The sequence below is a fragment of the Mytilus edulis genome, chromosome 7 (assembly GCF_963676685.1).
Source record: "Mytilus edulis chromosome 7, xbMytEdul2.2, whole genome shotgun sequence".
Lineage (NCBI taxonomy): Eukaryota > Metazoa > Mollusca > Bivalvia > Mytilida > Mytilidae > Mytilus > Mytilus edulis.
Window position 1 is genome coordinate 47,120,416 of NC_092350.1, and position 20,033 is coordinate 47,140,448.

Here is a 20,033-nt window from a genome sequence, read left to right on the forward strand (position 1 = left end):
AACATTTCTGATTGGTCAATATGAAAGAAAGTAAATTTAGATTTGTTGAGGATCTCCGGAATAAATCTTATGCAGAGTTTACCAGTTGCTAAAGAAACAGATTTATTCACTCTCTGGTAAGAAATGTTTGTGTCATCAATTTAATTATGTGCATTCTCAAGACATTGCTACAATAAACAATACTTTATACTAATTATTCATAAACAATTAAGTATCTATGCTATATGTAAACATGTTTGTTTGACTCCACACTTCTGAAAAGACTCTTGAAACAGTCCAATAATGCATATGAGGGTTTGGATGGGGTTAAATGATTAAAAGAATAATGCCCTTAAAAAATGAAAATTAGAGAATAATGGGCCAAAAATTAGAAGATTAGAGAAAAAAAGGGTTAATTTTTGGAAGATTAGAGAAAAAAGGGGTTATTTTTTTAAAGATTAGAGAAAAAAGGGGTGAAAATTAAATGTTTACAGTATAACAGACCCCCTCATCCAGACCCTCATGCATATGGCAATAATCATAATAAGTCAGCAAAATTATTGGTTTACCATACTGAAAAAAAAATGCAAATATTAACAGTTTACTGTATATCTTCCCACATAGCATTTCCATAATCATTGTGTGTATATATTATATATCATCAGATTTATTTCAATTTATTTCATTTGATATCATGGTTCCAAATGACCTTATATAATATCTGCTCTAAATACACCTTATTGCTATGCCAAGCTGACCTTAGAATCTGTCCCGCTTGAACTAATGATGTCATACAACAATAACTTTTCCATTGTGGCGTCAGATATTTTGTATTAAAATTTTACGGGAACCTAAATGAAGTCCAGTAATGGCGGACAAATAGCAATTAATGTGTATTTAAGGTATAAAACCTTTTGGCATCAATTCAAGCAACAATCAATTTTTGATTATGACAATCTTTTTCAAATTGTGATGTCAAAGTTTACTGAAAGTCGGGTGAGTTCATATATATAAAGGCAGACAAATTTGCATACAAGATTCATCACAATATCCTTGTTGGGATTCCTCATAGGGCTGAAACAATATCATGAATTACTGTTATTTTGATTTTAAACTTGATTTGTCAAAATCATTCGATCCTCATAAAGGAAATGTACATTTTATTGTCATGATGCGCCAAGAATGATTGTTAATGCATGTGACCAAATTCACAACAAGGATTTCCTGTGTTGTTGTTTATAAGCAGTTAATAGAGGTTTCATTTGGAATTTGAATCAATCAATGATTAGATATATATAGTTTTTTTTTTAACTTTTGATTTTTTTATTTCCAACAATTACAACATATACATGACATACATACAGTATAATACATATAAGATAGATACAATGTCATTTTTATAAATAAATCTTAATTGGAAATATTTTACATTTTCTATTGAAAAGATAAAGAAATAAAAAATTAAAAAATTAAAAATAAATAAATAAATAAATAACGAAGGAAAACAAAACACAAAAAACAAAAACAAAACACAAAAGGATTATCCAGTTACATCCCTATCTATATTTTAAATATCAAATAATTATGTTGAACAAAAATTGAAAATTTACGAGACATATTTCTTTCGTAACAGCCATCAACAGTGATCAAGTACATAACACGCCAATAATATTTTCTTTAAAAAAGATTATAATTAAGTAGTCATAATTTATTGTAACAACAACAAAAAAGACATTAGCTGGTATTCAATAACAGTTTTTCAAAAACATTCCATACATTGTCAAATTCAGTTATCTTTTTATTTTTTACAGCTATCATACTCTCTAATTTATACATATCTTTCAGTTTTATTATAATTGCATGCAATGAGAGATTCTTTTTAAAGCATCTAGAATTATACACATATTGTTTAATATAAAGAAAAATCATGTTATATGGGTTGTTGGGAAATATCTTGGATAAGTCTCCAAAAAGAAAGTTTAATTTATTTATTGGGAGACTTATTCCACCGGAAAGGAACCAGTTATCAACATCCTGTAGAAAATCTTGTACAGTATTGCAATTCCAAAATAGGTGTTCTATAGACTCATTATCTGATTTACAAAATGTACATAAAGGATCATCAGTCAATTTTATTTTAACTAAATACTGATTTGTGGCAATAATGCAATGGTTAATCCTATATTGCAACCACTGTAATTTACTATTTTTAGTAACAGCAAAAGGCAGTCTGAAAATCTTTTTCCAGTTCAGATTCTGTTCACCTAAAATTTTAACCCACTTAAGCTGTCCAGTAGGAATAACATTATTTCTTGTCAGTACAGAATACATATCTTTTGATCCTTTACAATGTTTTAAAAATATTTGTAGACATGATGGTATAAAAGGACAAACTAATTTGTAAGATCCTTTAGGGAAAGATTTTGATGCCTCTTTCACTGCCGAAATAACACTGTAAAATTTAAGAAAATCTGTGTTAATGTTATATTTTTGCTTAAATTGGTCAAATGAAATATACGATCCATTTTCGTCAACTATATCATTTACAAATCTAATGCCACTATTGAACCATTCTTGATAAATTACTGATTTATGACCAATCTTAATATTATTATTCAGCCATAGTGGATTTGATAAAAATGAATCATAAGTAAAAATTTTTTCTTTTTGAATAATCATTTCCCAGGATCTTAGTACATCTTTCCAAAAATGGTTGTTAACTGTCATATACAGTTGTCTAATATAATCAACACCACAACTAAACAACTTTCTATTATCTATATTTGACATGAAAACATTTTGCCATTTACTATCTCTCTGCAAAAGCCTCCTAATCCATGTTGATTTAAGTGCTGTAATGAACATATTCAAATCAAGCATTTTCAAACCTCCCTCCAAATAATCTTTGATTAGAATATCCTTCTTAACTCTATGTATAGGTGAGTTCCATATGTATGAATAAATAAGTTCATTTATTCTCTTAATAATATCATCTGAAGGATTTGGCAGAGAGATAATGAGATGGTTTACAATAGGCAAGACTAGAGTTTTAATCACAGTTATTCTACCTATAACAGTTAGATTCCTTTTAGACCATTGATTTAAAGTATTTTTAATCTGTACAATTCTTTCAGAATAATTTATCTTAACAATTTTTTCAAGATCTACATCAAAATTGATTCCTAGTAATTTAAACGAAGTTTCACCCCAGGACAGATTTCTGTTAGGGCATAAAGTATCTGTACTATATTTTTTGCTCCCAAACCAAATAACTTGTGTTTTTGTGAAGTTAATATTCAGTCCAGATATTTTTGCAAACCAGTCTAATTCTAATAATGATTCTTGTAAAGATTTTTCACTCCCATCCAAAATCAAAGAGGTGTCATCAGCAAACTGTGACAATTTATGCTCAACCCGTGTGACCTCTATACCACTAATGTCACTATTTCCCCTTATTTTCAATGCCAGAATCTCAACACATAAAATAAAAAGATATGGAGACAGGGGGTCCCCTTGTCTACAACCTCTTCCAATAGTAAAAAAATCTGAAAGGTTCCCCCCCTGGATGACAGCAGAGTTGATATTATTGTAAAAAACTTTAACCCAATTGATGATAGAATCGCCAAAATTGAAAAATTTCAAAACATTTATCAAAAAGTCCCATGATATTGAATCGAAAGCTTTTTCGAAATCAATCAAAAGTAATAACCCTGGTATTTCATGTTCCTCTGTGTACTGTAATATATCATAAATGAGTCTTATATTTTCCCCAATATACCTTCCACTAATAAAACCAGTCTGATTAAAATTTATCAATTTATCAAGGACACTCTTAAATCTGTTTGCAATAGCTGCTGATCCAATTTTATACACAGTATTCAGTAAAGATATAGGGCGCCAGTTTTTTAAAAAGTGGCGGGGTTTATTCCCTTTTGGTAAACAAGTAATAATTCCTTGTTTTTGTGTAACAGATAGTTCCCCTGTTTTTGCACCATAATTTAAAGAATTTACAATAAAAATTTGAAGATCCTTCCAAAAAAATTTATAGAACTCTGCTGAAAAACCATCCGTTCCAGGAGTTTTGTTGTTTTTCATTTTTTTCAATGCTTCTCCGGCTTCTTTAACAGTAATTATACCTTCCAAGCTTTCTTTTTCCTGAGACGAAAGTATAGGAACACTTAAATTTTTTAAGTCTTTTTTAAGATCACTTAAAGTACTTTTAGTATCCCTTTTTTTATAAAGATTGTCATAAAAATATTTAACTTCATTCAAAATATCTTTTTGTTTTGTTATAATTTCCCCATTTTCTTTCTCTACTTTGGGAATAATTTTGCTCATAAAATTTCGTGATTCTAAGCCACAGAAATAATTAGTAGGTTTTTCCCCTTCCTGTATCCATTGAACACGGGATCTTACTAATTTCCCTTTTAATTTTTGTGTTCGTAAACTTTCAAGCTCATGCTTTTTTGCTTCTAATGCGTTAATGGAATGTTCGTCAACTCTTTCTTCTAATTGAGTTATTTCATTTCGAAGATTTATTTCCCTTTTTTCGTCTTGCTTTTTTTTATAGCTTGAATATGAAATTGTCTTCCCCCTAATTTCCATAAGAAGAGTCTCAAGCAAAAGCTGACAGTTAATTCTAAAATGAATGTCTGTATTATCTATTTTGTCAATATTTTCCATATTATAAACTAAAGCACAATATTGTTTTTTCACTTCCTGAATTTTTTGCTTAATAGTATTTATATAGTCTATATCATATAATAAAGAGTTGTTAAACTTCCACAAACCTTTTCCCCTAATGAAAGGGTTAAATTCTAAATCTAGCAAAATCATAGAGTGATCTGACCGATAGCTTGGAAGCACATTACAATTTTTTAGACTGTTTAAAAAGTTTTCAGTGAGAAGAAAAAAGTCTAATCTAGCCTGTTTAAAAGGATTTCTCTTCCTCCAAGTGTATCGCTGTACATCTGGAAAAAGTTCTCTATACGGGTCTATCAAATTTCTTTCTTCAATAAATTCCAATACTTTTTCCCTAGCTTTCTGATTGTTAATATTCACATAGTTGCTATAATCTATACATGGGTTTTGGACAAGATTGAAATCACCACAAATAACAAAGTATTCATTTTCAAAATCATCAATAACAGACATAATATTAGAAAAAAAATCAGGATTGTCTGTATTTGGTCCGTATAGACATACAAGAGTTATCTTTCTATTTTCTACAAGAATATCTAAAATTAAATAGTTTCCATTTATATCTTTTTTTTCTTTCAACACTTTGCATTCAAAATTATTATTGAACAAAATAGCTACACCTCTAGAGTTTGAGCTAACAGATGAAAAATAACACTCATAACCCCACATAGATCTCACTATGTTTTCTATATCATTTGTAAAATGAGTATCCTGAATACAATATATATTACAGTTCTTTGACTTCAGCATATCAAATACGTCTCTTCTTTTTAATGTGTTACCAAGGCCTTGACAATTAACAGACAAAATCTTTAATGAACTCATTGATAGTAAAATGTTTGCATCCAAATTACATCAAGTAGTTGAATGAAAGAAATAAAAATAATTTTCCAATAATGATGTAAACAAGGAAAAGTAATTAGAATGGGGATGTCAAACAGGATAATTTTCAAAGGAGTGTTTAAAAATAAATGAAAAAAAATAGAAAAATAAATGAGAAAAAGTTTAAAAAAATATTCAATGGATTGAATATGACAATTGTGATAAAGCATTTTCATAATTATGAACAATGTTTCACAATTTTTCAGTTTCTACAGAATAATATCTTTACATTAACATTTGCCATAAGTGTCATTTATAATTGTAATTGTGAGTAGTATATATTTGCATGTTCAATTATAAGAATAATAGAAATTATTGACTCAAGGGAGATAACAAAAAATACAAGTTAAGTCACCTTATAAATGTCGTGATTGTATATGCTTATAGGTTCTAAGTATACTAATTTTACCATAAAGTTTCTATATAATATAAATTATCATCAATGTTTCTTATTATTATAAAATAGTAATGTATAAACATATTCTACAGCAGAAAAACTTGGACATAATTGATTCAAGGGAGATAATACAAAATTAAAAAAAAACAAAACAAAAAAACACATTCACATTCAATATAAGTAGTTAAATTATTTCTTATTTCTAGATAAAAATTTGTATAATTTTACAGTTACTAATTAAGGTGTCAAAATGAGTACTTGTAAAAACATTTTCTATTAATTTCAGTTAAAACCAAGAGTTTTAATACATCTTGTCTATTTTCTTTGTTGTAACCTTGTCCTTATATTATCAAATAAGTTAAACTTCAGTTGTAAACCATCTTCCATTCTACCATATACTCCAGAGTTGTAAAACCATACAGATTCAAAACAGTTCATGTCTCTCAGTTTACTAATAAGCTGCATGTTTCTCCAGGTAACATCGTCACTAATGCGTACTTTGTTATTCAAGTTTTTTCTCTCTACCATCACTTTTCTTTTAACATCACTATTGAAAAGTCTTACAATCATTGGTTTTGGTCCAGGTTTGTCTGATGGCAAGCGGTGGATTGCAACAACATCCCGCTCTTCGAGGTGAACATTAAGATCCCTCCTCACAGTTTCTATAAAGTCTGATCGCAAATTCTGATCCTCACGTCTGGGAAAGTTCATGACTTTGATGTTGTTTTTCCTAGAGTATTGTTCATTATAGTTGGCACTAGTTAATGCCTCTTGGTTCATTCTGGTTGAATCCTCTAAGCCTTTTTTGTTTTTAATAACTACATCTCTGGTTTGGTCAATTTGTTTTCTAAGTTCTTCATTTTCTATAGATAAGGCTTCAAACTTGTTTTGCATCTCTTGCATTTCTTTCTGTACTGTTGCTAATTTAGTGTTTAGTTTCTTATCCATAGTTGATTCAAATCTTTGAAATAGTTTGGTCACAATAGAGGTCACAATTATTTCTAAATCATGAGTTCTTACAAGATCTTTTGTTAGTATGTCAAGATCATCTTTTTTGGTTATCCCCTGAAGGTTTGTTTTGATTTCATCAAGGTCCTTTTGTAGACTATTTAATCCACTAGTGTCCATGCTATTGTCTGACTCACTAGACAACTCTGAATGAGTTCTTTTAGGTAATTTAGGTTGTGTTCTAGCTTTTGTTTTATCTAAATCCTTTCTGGCTGACAATAATGTTTGAACAGTATTACTGTTAGTAGATTTCTTTTCCTTAGAATTTTGTCCAGTTTTATTACTTGGTAAAGAATTGCCTCCAGGCATATTGTTGTTAGTCAATATAACTACTCACAACAGAAAATCAATAATTCAACTCTAAAGATCCAAATGAAAATTCTTTAGAAGCTCATAGGTAAGTAATTCCACATCAAATTTCTTCAAAAAATATATATTAAGAATCCAAATTCACTTCTTCATCCTTTGGTATTGGTTTTAATTACTGGCACTTTGAAAAAATAACTAAATTCTGCAAAAACTGAGGAGCTGATTTTTATGGTGTTGACAGCTCGGCGGCCATATTTAAATTTAGATATATATAGTTAGTTTTATAGTTGTTGTTCAATCATAATTATTGTAAAATTTATATTTTTCAATTTTAGATCAATCACCAACAAGTGCTGACAATGGGACTGTCATCTTTCATTGATGATTATGATGAAGTTTGGAAGATTAAAATGGGAGGTATGTCTGTATACCAGTTTTATTCTTACAGTACATGTATCATTGAAGAACAAAACAAAAACAATCCATGAAAACACAGAAATTATATTGAACTTCTATAATACAATTTTACTTACAGGTATTAAAGAGATAAGAAAATCACATTTTTGATTATGAAGCAACCATTTAACTTCAAGGGGATGTTATTTATTTTGTCTTTTTTCAGGCTATCAATCAAATTAATTTTTCAAAATTAAACCCTATAAAGTGTGGGGGAAATCTGGATTCAGAATATTTAATTTTGTCATCTGCTTGACCACAATATTTTTTTCCATCAAATTGGGGATCAGAATATTTAGAAAAAATACCCCCTTTTTTAAGTTAAATGGTTGTTCCCTTAGTGTATAACATTAACAAGGACAATTGAGAGACCATAGAGTAGACAACAGCCGAAGGCCACCAATGGGTCTTCAATGTAGCGAGGTGTCCTTCAGCTGGCCCCTTAAAAAATATGTATACTAGTTCAGTGATAATGGTCGTCATACTAAACTCTGAAATTATACACAAGAAGCTAAAATTAAAAATCATGCAAGACTAACAAAGGCCAGAGGCTCCTGACATGCGACAGTGGCAAAATTGCGTTGGGGTTAAACATGCATGTTTATGAGATCTCAACCCTCCCTCTATACTTCTAGCCAATGTAGAAAAGTAAACACATAACAATACGCACATTAAAATTCAGTTCAATCTGATGTCAGAAAATGTAACAAAAGAAAATAAATAAAATGACAATAATACAGTATTATTGTCATTTTATTTATTATACATAAATAACAACAGACTACTAGCAGTTAACTGACATGCCAGCTCCAGACCTCAATTAAACTGATTGAAAGATTATGTCTTCATCATATGAATATCAGGCACAATCCCTCCCGTTAGGGGTTTAGTATCATACTATCATAAAATATATTTAAGAACATAACCTGTGTCATGCCAACAACTGTTTTTTTTTAAAACATTATAATTTTAAGTTGAAAAATTAAGTTCAACACATGATAATGCATTTTGTAAACCATCAAAGCACATTGTATTGAAGATGAATGTGCATTCATGGTATTCATTAATGAGACGGTCACAACATAATGTTTAAAACTGATAAATAATTCATTGAAAATATTTTGAATTTATTATTTTTTTTAATTATACATTTTGTAATTGTAAGGTCAAAGTTAGAATATTTGACCCTATCAAATAATATATCATTGGTTGTGTTTTCAGACATAAGAACCCAAGATTGGTTCATGATGACGTCACCCATACCTACCATTTTTATCATCATGGGTTATCTACTATTTGTACATAAGGGACTTCGATGGATGAAAAAACGAGAGGCTTATGATTTAAAAAGAGTTCTACAAGTTTATAATTTTTGCTTAATATTGGTGAATGCCTATATATTTTATGAGGTAAGTTGAGGGACATATATGTTTCTTTTAAAATTTACACAATATACAACTGTTTTCACCTTTGTTCAAAGTTGAATGATGATTATAAAAACATGTATTTACAAGTATTAACTGTAGACATACAAATAGTTTGGAAAAATTCAGTTAAATTTAAATTGATCACTATTTATTCAATTTTGCAATGAACTAGTGTTGCTCCTCAACATAATTTACATTAACATTTCGATTAGAAATATTTACCTGCATTGTCAGCAGCTATAGCCAGTTTTATTATCTGAGATGTGGTAAATTACCAATGAGACAACTTTCCATCAGAGACCAAAATTCATCAAAATATCACTGTGTGTCTGTGATACAGTATTAATCCTGTTGAGTCAGTATTAAAATCCTCTTTGAGCACTAGCCAAAAATGTAAAAGTGTTAAGACAACAGGTTCTTCAAGATAAGATTTGTGCTCAAGTCTATCTACTGATTTGGTTTTCTGAAATTTTATGACGATGGCAGTAAATTAAAATAAGATCAAACCAATCTTTACTTAATTTGTGATAGGGATTAAATATCATGAATCTGTTTGTATATATTTGTGTTTTTATTTTCAGTTTTTTGTATCAGCCTGGACGAATCCTAAAGTAGATAAATTTTGTGCACCTGTTGACAAATCTGATGATCCTCTCTCTCTCAGGGTAAGTAACTTACAATATTGTAGTCATTGGTAAGGTAGAAGGTATGGAATAACAAAATGTCAATTGAATAAAGTATTTTTATTCTTTGTTCTTTCCACTGTACTTGTTATATCAAATAATCTCTAAGTTTATGTTTTATCTAGTAATCTCTAAGTTTTAAATATTTTAATGTTACAGTTAGTGCATTATTCAGTGCAACTTTAATTTTGGCCAGATACTTTAGTGTTAATCTCTCCCATGTTTCCATTTAAATTTTAAAAGTGATGTATTCATACCATTTTTCCTTCACATAGATATGACTATTAAAATGAAGGGTTAATAGAAAAAGTAAGAATGTTTTTCGCCTCATGTGAATGTATTGTTTTTTTCTGATTTTTTTTTAATTTATAAGGGGAGACAATCTCAAGCAAAATTTATAATTCAAAGATTTTATTGTTTGAAAATATTCAAAAAAAGGGATTGGATAAATGCTCATCCTATATAAATCCTTTCCCATAGAATGATAATTGACTTTTACATATAACGCTTTTCATACATCATATAGTCTCACATCGAGTAAGGGCAGGGAACTCTTTTGCAACTAACAATCCCTACATTATACTTCAAAAACATTAAGTATAGTTTGGTGAAGCAAAATTTATGAATAAGCAAGGTTGCAGAGACTGTACAATGAAATTTAGATTAGGACACAAGTTGCATTTCTATATATATTTTTTATACTATAGTAACTATAGTTCTTTTATCACTGATAAAATTATTGGACATAATTTTAAATCTTTTTTTCAGTTGGCCAATGCAGTATGGTGGTTTTACTTCTCAAAGATCATTGAATTAATGGATACTGTGAGTATATTTATTGGTAAAGATAGGATAAGATAGGAATTATTTGCTCACGTGAAATCTGCTTTTATGGTATCTAGAAAATGTCTCTAAAAACTGTTTAAAGCATTACACCTTTATAAAGTTTAATCAATTGGTTGGACTCCTTATTGTTTATATAGTCAGAAATATATTTCATAGGGTTTTTGCTTTGATTTTCATAATATTTTCATCATGTTTAAATGACTTATGCAGTAATAGTTGAAGTCATAAGAAACGAGTGACCGGTGAAAAATATTGTTCTTCCAATTCTTGAACCAATGCATACAAACATCATAAACTTAGTATTCTGTGCACGAATTATCATTTTTTTCGTGTAAATTTCATATAATCGTTAATTTTTTTTTCAATCGGTCGGTGTTGTTGTGAAAATATGGCAGGTAATTAAAGTTCTTGTTTTGAAGCCGAAGTTTAACGATTGTCACCTGTTTGTCAACAATCGACAAAAAATAAACAAAAAAGCATGGAAATTGAGCATGTGTTTAACACGTAAATTCAGATAATAGTTTATTTTAAGGACATCCATGCGTATTGTGATCACAGGATTTTTACGAGATGGGTTACACTGAGGTCATTTTGCATATGGAAAATATGTCAGGGGGAATTGCTTCCTGGAAGCAATTAAAATAAAGTAAACTTCTTCTAAATATGAATAAATTAAAGAATTTTCTTCAGAAAAAAGTATATGTACATTTATTTACAATGAAAACTATCCATTGAGTTATATATTATTAACATATGCCTTATTTTTTTTGATTTGAGGTTTCTTATGACTTTAAAGCTTGTTAACTGCTTATTTAAGTTGATTTTTGGATATATTTGTTATTACTTAAAAGTCTAAATATGAATTAGTTGCAATGATGTTCATTTGTGCAATGCCAAAATTAATTAATGTTTGGTTATTGAAATTTGTATTCGTAATTTCACTTTTACCGAATTCAATTCCATTGTAGGTTTTCTTCATATTGAGAAAGAAGAATACCCAGGTTACCTTTCTCCATGTTTATCATCACTCTACCATGCCAGCTATTTGGTGGATTGGGGTTTTCTTTGCACCTGGTGGCGAAGGTAGGTCAAAGGTTATCAGAGATGGGTCCGATTACTTTCAATGTAATTGATTAAATTACAATTACTTTGTCATTTGTACGATTAAATTAAATTAATGATTACATCATTTCTGAAAGTATCTGATTAAATTAATGATTACATTGGCAAAGTAATCATGATTACATCTGATTACAATGAATTTAAAAACAAAACATTTTGAATGATGTGAATGAATAAACGTTTAATATAACTATAGCATTTTTGAGAACGTATTTTATTTGGTTCAATTATAAAATGATAACTTCAAATTAAACATCATCTATTTAAATAAACACCAAATTTCACTACATATATATACATTACACTTTATCACCAATGATCTCTAAATTATTTTGAATTAAATTTAATAAAGATATATCATAATCAAGAGTTTTTTTGTTTGTCTTCTGACCTCTTTCATAATTTATATGTATTCCAAGTTGCAGTTTATGGAAGTTTAAATATGGATGAAATAAAGTTACATTTGTTCCAGTTAAAACTATGTTAAATTTTAATAGAAATGTTTAATCAAATTGTAAACAATATGTATTAAAGTATTAAAAACCATTGCATTTTACACGTCCAGTCCAAATACAAAAAAAAAGTTTAAACAACATATTTGTCCAACTTTTAATTTAGTTTGTGCTAATTAGATAAATTTTCATGTCTGATTTATATTTTATCATATATATTTCCCTACAGCTATACTCAATTGATAATTGCAATAAAAACAAACCTTAATTAGTCTCCTACCTGTCAATTCAAAGTTGACAAAAATCACAAAAATTAACAAAAGATTATAATTCAGGGTTAAAGAAAAGTATTACTTGAATATATAACAGTTATTATCAAATATTAATATGAAGATCATTATAAAACGATGAATATACATGTATGTACAATATCTTTTACCAAGATAAAAGGTATATAATTGTATTATATGTCTCTGCTTAGGCTAATGATGACTTTTCAATACTGTAACAGTTTATTTTTTACTGAAGTAGACAAGCTTAAAGTAACCAAACCATTTTAGTATGTTAAAAAATTATCAAAAATGAACAAAGAGGTTCATTTAATGACCAAAAACACAATTTTAGATTTTTTTTCATTGTAATCAGAATGTAATCAAAAAGTAATCATGATTACAGGGTATTTTGAAAAGTAATTGATTAAATTAAATTACATGTAATCAGATTTTTGGCTGATTAATGATTACACTGATTACTTGAAAAATTGTAATCAATTACAGCTGATTAACGATTACAATTACAATTACCCCAAGTCTGAAGGTTATACCTTAATATATGAACAAGATAATTTACTCAGATGTGAATAGTGTTTTCCAGGAAGACATTTGCCACAGCCATTTTTTCCATGACTGACTTTCTTATTACAGATGATAAAGTCTTTATTTGCTTACAGAAGCACAAAGAGCTACAGGTCGTTGCTACTTTGTGATAATTAAAAAAAAAACAACATGTTATGTTATTTCAATAAAAGAAATCTATAAGAAAAAGTACTTATAAGTCATGACATTTCAGTATTATGTACTATCAATTTTTGTCATAAGATTGTTTTGTGGAAAGGAAAGAGCTGCTGAATTTTATCACATAGTCAAAATGCAAAGCTTTAATAGAACTAAGCCTATGACTTTTTGGTCTTTTTAACTGATTAATGTTTCGCTTGTGGAAGGGAAGACATCATGACAAATATACAAAACAGGAATTGATTTCTCAAAATAAGTCAAGACTAAGATTGATCATAAGTATACTGAATTGTTCTTATGACCAAACTTAGTTGCAAGTTTTTTTGTAAAACTGACTTCAGAACTTTTTTGTGTGTAAATATGAAAAAAGAAGATGTAGTATGATTGCCAATAAGACAACTCTCCACAAGAAACCAAAATGACAGACAAACATTTCATCATTGTTACTTTGTGTATTACCTACATGCTCACACACTCTTTTTTGATTATTTTAGCTTACCTGTGTGCCAGTATCAACAGTTTTATCCACATACTGATGTACAGTTACTATTTCCTGTCATCACTAGGACCACATATGCAGAAATATCTCTGGTGGAAGAAATATATGACCACTCTTCAACTGGTATGTCTGTGTTATGAGAAAATAAGATTTAGATGTCTCTTTCTTAATTTTAAAATACTTATTACATGTATTGAGATGGGTTTTTGTCGAGCCTGCAACTTTTGTTGCAGAAAGCTCGACATAGGGATAGTGATCTGGCGGCGGCTACGGCGGCGGCGTTAGCTCACTTCTTAAAAGCTTTATATTTTAGAAGGTGGAAGACCTGGATGCTTCATACTTTGTATATAGATGCTTCATGTTATGAAGTTTCCGTCAGTCAGATGTCCAATGTCCTTGACCTCATTTTCATGGTTCAGTGACCACTTGAAAAAAAGTTCAAATTTTTTGTAATGTTGAATTCTCTCTTATTATAAGTAATAGGAATAGGATAACTATATTTGATATGTGTGTACCTTGCAAGGTCCTCGTGTCTGTCAGACAGTTTTCACTTGACCTCGACCTCATTTCATGGATCAGTGAACAAGGTTAAGTTTTGGTGGTCAAGTCTATATCTCAGATACTATAAGCAATAGGGCTAGTATATTCGGTGTATGGAAGGACTGTAAGGTGTACATGTCCAACTGGCAGGTGTCATCTGACCTTGACCTCATTTTCATGGTTCAGTGGTTATAGTTAAATTTTTGTGTTTTGGTCTGTTTTTCTCATTTCATATGCAATAGGTCTACTATATTTGTTGTATGGAATGATTGTTAAGTGTACATGTCTAGCGGGCAGATGTCATGTGACCTTGACCTCATTTTCATGGTTCAGTGGTCAAAGTTAAGTTTTTGAGTTTTGGTCTTTTTATCTAATGCTATATGCCATAGGTCAACTATATTTGGTGTATGGAAATATTTTATGATCTTTATGTCAGTCGAGCAGGTTTTATTTAACCTTGACCTCATTTTCACGGTTCATTGCACAGTGTTAAGTTTTGGTGTTTTGGTCTATTTTTCTTAAACTATAAGTAATGTGTCAACTATATATGTTGTATAGAAGCATTGTTAGCTGTACCTGTGTGCCTGGCATGGTTCATCTGACCTGGACCTCTTTTTCAAGGTTCATTGGTCTTTGTTTAGTTATCTTGGTTAATGTTAAGTTTATGTGACAGTTGTAATAAAGCTTAGCTTTATACTTAGGACTAACAACATGATATCAATGATTAGTATAGAAGGCGAGACATTTCAGCGTGTGCACTGTTGTTTTATTGAACATGTTGAAAAAATATATTTGACAATGCTATCTCAATGAGCCGTAGCAACAAGGGACATCACTCAATCAAAAGATTCTTGTTATGCAAGAAACTTGATATTGTACATTAAAGAAAATAGGAGATAAAGTGAAAAATTGTTTTTTAGATTTTTAGTAGTTTCTTGAGTAACCTGATTCTCAATTCATTTGCTTGTTCTTTTGAAAGAGATCTTTGAACTAAGACTTCTGAGGCTACTGTTCTGAACACTTTTATCCAAATCATAATTCATTGTAGAAAAAGTAACAGATCAGAACATGTTATCACAATGTAATGTCATGTGAATCAGTGAATGGGAAAGTTTCTTTTTTTTTCATTAGACCTTTTCGTCTTTTTGATCAGCTATAACTGATCTTTTGAATTGCTGTTTTATAACATGTTTTTATTATTAAACATATTTCAGGTACAATTCTGGTGGATAATGTTCCATACGATCTATGCTATTAATCTAAACTGTGGCTTCCCAAACAAGTTCAATTGGGCCTTGGTGGTGTACGATTTATCGCACATCGTACTGTTTACAAACTTTTACTACCAGACCTACACTAAGAAGGAAAGAAGACTTAAATTAGAACAACAGATGCTGGCCAAAGTGGAGGAGATCAAGGGCAATAAAATGAACTAAAGAGTAAATGAAAAGTTTGAAATGAAAAGATCATGTGACAAAGGAGTATGTTCAGTAACGGCCATATTTGGATCCAAATATTAAATCTATTGATACAAAATTAAAAATATTTCAAGTGGATGAAAAGACATGTAAAATTGTTAAATAGAACTATTTTTGGTCAGGCTTTATGTATGAAGTATGGAAATGTATACTCCAAGTAGACCAAAACTAGAGATTTTTTGAAAGTTGACAAAATTTGCTAGATTTCAATGACAATTCTGTCTAGGGAACAGACAACAGAATTTGCAACACAATATATTCAAATCGGAATTGTATTTGAATATATAAACATAATTTCAAATTGTGTTGACATATGTGCTTAGTGTTTCCAGTCATAAAAAAAACATGGATATTTATATCCTGTTGTTTTCTTTTTCAGGAAATCTGAAATATTGTGTGACATCTGGAAAAAAAATTAGTTGCTTGGTAAATTTCAAAAAGACCTATTTCCTATCTAGCTTTTTATAAAGATAAGATTTATTATGATAATGATCAACAAATCCTTATTAGAAATGTAAGCTAAAAATGATGGGCCACATTATTAGAAGTAAAAAAGTAATAAAATATTATCACATGAGAATTTATTTTCATCATTTGAAAATTACATAAATGCCATAATTATGACGAAATTAATGTTTTATATTGGTCTCTTGTTTAATATTTACTACATTCTATCCATGCATTATCATAATAAAATAACATGAAGCTAAAAAAAAATAGACTATTTTGTTTTTTTTTGTGCTAAGTCATAAATGCAACAAATTTGATGCCCTATTGCAAACATGTTAGGCAAATTTAATAACATAAATTATGTCAGATTTATGTCTTGTAAACATCAGACGAATGTATATTGATAGGTATATCAGACTTTTCTTATTTTTTTATTCAAGGGGCTAAAATAGTGGCTTTATCAAACCCCTCCTTTGTCGTGTGTAATATCCTGCCATATAATTTATATCATTGCACTCCACATTTTCAATTAAATCATTAGAGAAACAGATTCTACCAATTAAACTCTTTGGCTTTAATATTTATTTATTCATGATAATTATATTTTCAAATTTTAACCATCAAGCATGCATAAGTATCATTATCAATGCAGCAGTGTAGTAGAATTTATATTTATCATGTTACATGTATTACTTAATGTGATTTGTACCTGCTATTTAATTATTTGTAAATTTTTTGTTAAAATTATTTTTCTTTGTTTAACTATGTTGCAATCAGTCTGCACCAAATTTTTTTTAACTACTTGTCCGAAGACCGATATTCTGACATTTTTCTTATTGGTCCAAACAAAGTTTTGCAAAAGCTTACTAGTTCAAATGAAATTTTACTAGTCGGAGGCATCGGACTAGTGGCTAACTGTTCAGACTGTGCATTTAACATTTCATGACATCATGACACTATTAATTTAAGTTTTACACACTTGAATCTATATCACACCCCATATCAATAATGATCTTTGTTTCTTATATTATTGTATAAATGTTATAGATATCAGTTAGCAGGGTGAATAAAAGTAAAGACTACAAAATTAGTGTCTTTAAACATATTTTTTTATTGCATTTACTATTATTTTCTGAGAATTGTTTATATTTTTACTATTAGTCCAGAAATAGATCTCTCTCAAATAATTAGTGCATAATGTCCATTAGAAAGTTAATATATTTAATAAATGTTTGGTAATTGTAAATTGAAAGACTTTAAATGAAAGATAATTGTGTATGAATGTTGTGTAGGTACACTTTAAATTGTGTTACTGTTTATTTTAGAGCAACAAAACCATATCGATTGCAAATGCACGTAGTTGTTAGAGCATTTAACAATAATCTGAGTTAATTACATGTAGTAGTAGTATTTTATTTTTGAAATGTATTTCAATTAAAGATGGATGTATATTACTGAATTATAGATTTGCATGATAAAACATGTGGCAATGCTTTTTTATTTGGAAGGCAATATTCATGTTTATTTCATATTGGTTCAGAATAAGCTTATCTGATTGGATAAAAAGCAGCCACATGGCATTCTTTATTCTTCTGTAATAAATTTCATCGGTCATTAACAGAACAAAAGGGACTGGAAAACCGGTCGTTAACAGACTTTTACATGATAATGACCGGTGGGGCATGGTGTGTCTGTTTGAGTGACGTTCCGTAATAAAACGCAATCACGATTCAGAAGTGTTGACAGTTTACAGTTTAGGAAAATGGAAGACACATCTGCTAGTGCAGACAACTCTAATGACCGTTTTGCAACTTTTAGAATTAAAGTTAACTTTATTTTGTATTTCTTATTCTGATGTGACTTATAGTTATTTAAAACCATGACCAGTCTTCACTCTTTCCTATAGAAATCGTACATTATCTCGAGGTTATTTTCAATAATTTGAATTTATGAATTCTTTTTTAAACATGGTTTCTCAATTAAATGAACATAATAGTTATTGAAAACTGGTCATTATCCTGATATATGGACAGACGTAGAACAGTGGTATTGACTGCAACAGCGATAAAAACCATGACTTCGGCTTCGGCTCGGTCATTATCACTATCTTAGTCAATACCACTGTCCTGTGGATTGTCAATATACACGATAATGACCAGTTTTTCAATAACTATTATGTAAATACAATTTACATTTTGAATTGTTTATAGATTCTTATGCAGTAAGTAAATTTCATGACACTGTTCTAAGAGCTAGATTGGTTCATGCAGGAAATGATTTTATTTTGTTTCTTAATTTCCTTAATAAGTACCTTAAACACATAGCAATAATCATTTTTAGCTTGTGAAATATTACCCTTTTCTTGATCTATAAACTGTTATAATATTTTGTTGTGTTTTGTTTGTGTTATCTTAATTTCTAAATGATCTCTAACAAATATCTGTCTGTGATATTTTGGAACATTTGTGTTATGCAATAGTTTATACTTCTATACTCCTTCAATGTTGAATGTAGTGTAAATTGTGAAATATTCTCCAATTATCTCCCTTTTTTCAATATTGTCAATGCAGATTCTTCATTAAAAGGAACTACTTTGTTGTGCATTTCGTTAGTATGTTTACTGCTTATTTCAATATTTAATTGAATATCCTTTGACATCATTTTATTTACTAACACTCAGGTATTAAAAGAATCATTTAAAGACTAAAATGTCAAATAATAAATAATAGATATTTCTATTGCTGACCTGTATATAATTTGTTTGGACATTCAGAAATAGGACAGTGATAACCCTTTTGTCAAATTCTATTATTTACCATTGATACTATATCAACAACTAACACTGTTGTAAATGTTTCTCCCATGCACATTTAAAGTCAAAATTTGTTAATCGTTGCCAGACAAATAGAAACAGAGATTCCTCAATCAGGCTACTAATATTGTTAAGATTTGTTTTTAAGTTTGTTATTTACAGAACATCTTTTTATCTATAAAGTGATATGAACAAAACCAAGAAGTTAAAATTAAATTTATAGAATCATGTATGAATCAGCTGGGAAAAGTCTGAAAAAAACTTTTTCTTGACTTGGCATTTGTAAAAAAGTTTATGTAAAGATTTACACTAAATGATCAATTTGGTCTAAATCAGGTGTCCTTATTATGTTTAAATTAAAAAAAAAAAAGTCAATAACCAGTTGAAATTTTGCACTTCATCTGATAGCAAACACAACTATGCCTTGGGTTAAGAGCATCATGTAAAGGAGATAATCCAGTTAAAGTTGCATTTTATTTTCTTAACATATTGTTTGGATAATCAGTCTTTTATAATATTTTTGATACTCTTATTTTATGCAATAAGATTGTAATTTTTGTTTGTTTTAATTTATTTTTTGAATTGATTGTTTATTTATATTTTTTGTAATAATGTAATAAATACATTAAGACATGTTTCATGTTTGATTTTACATGCCTTGAAAATGAAGTATCCCATATCATCTGATGACAGTATAATGGTAGAATCATTTAATGTTTTACTTGTAATGCGTGTTTCCTCTTATACATGCATCTTAAAGCATACATGAACTTGACTCTAAAAAAATGAAAAGGAGTCTTAGAAAAAATTCTGATAATACAGATAAAACAATTTGGTTGTCAAAATATTTGATTGATTAAAAATGGTCAGCTCTCAATTTCTTCTCTTTAAAATAAATAGCCCATATCTTCTCCAACTTAAGTATTTGGAAACGTCTTTTTTTATTCAGAAAAAAAAAACATTTACAAAGTTGAGTTGT

At 29.0% G+C, this 20,033-nt stretch overlaps 2 protein-coding genes across 2 annotated transcripts; one reads left to right on the plus strand and one right to left on the minus strand.

Annotated features, from left to right (window-relative positions):
- Positions 1 to 6: 6 nt before the first annotated feature.
- Positions 7 to 19,689, plus strand: LOC139481635 (very long chain fatty acid elongase 4-like). Its single transcript, XM_071265073.1, has 8 exons — positions 7 to 116; positions 7,612 to 7,693; positions 8,954 to 9,141; positions 9,741 to 9,824; positions 10,611 to 10,667; positions 11,657 to 11,771; positions 13,770 to 13,897; positions 15,529 to 19,689. Exons 2-8 carry the CDS (start codon positions 7,636 to 7,638, stop codon positions 15,748 to 15,750), a joined length of 852 nt encoding a protein of 283 aa, XP_071121174.1. The 5' UTR covers positions 7 to 116; positions 7,612 to 7,635; the 3' UTR covers positions 15,751 to 19,689.
- Positions 6,275 to 7,276, minus strand: LOC139483165 (myosin heavy chain, striated muscle-like). The gene has a single exon (XM_071267200.1). The coding sequence runs from the start codon at positions 7,274 to 7,276 to the stop codon at positions 6,275 to 6,277; it is 1,002 nt and encodes a 333-aa protein (XP_071123301.1).
- Positions 19,690 to 20,033: the final 344 nt, after the last annotated feature.

Bases quoted from the DNA above. Each gene is read 5' to 3' on its own strand.
- LOC139483165 (XM_071267200.1), bottom strand. From the start codon at position 7,276: ATGCCTGGAGGCAATTCTTTACCAAGTAATAAAACTGGACAAAATTCT.
- LOC139481635 (XM_071265073.1), top strand. From the start codon at position 7,636: ATGGGACTGTCATCTTTCATTGATGATTATGATGAAGTTTGGAAGATT. The intron at 9,825-10,610 runs GTAAGTAACTTA...TCTTTTTTTCAG, and splicing joins ATGATCCTCTCTCTCTCAGG to TTGGCCAATGCAGTATGGTG. The intron at 13,898-15,528 runs GTATGTCTGTGT...AACATATTTCAG, and splicing joins ATATGACCACTCTTCAACTG to GTACAATTCTGGTGGATAAT.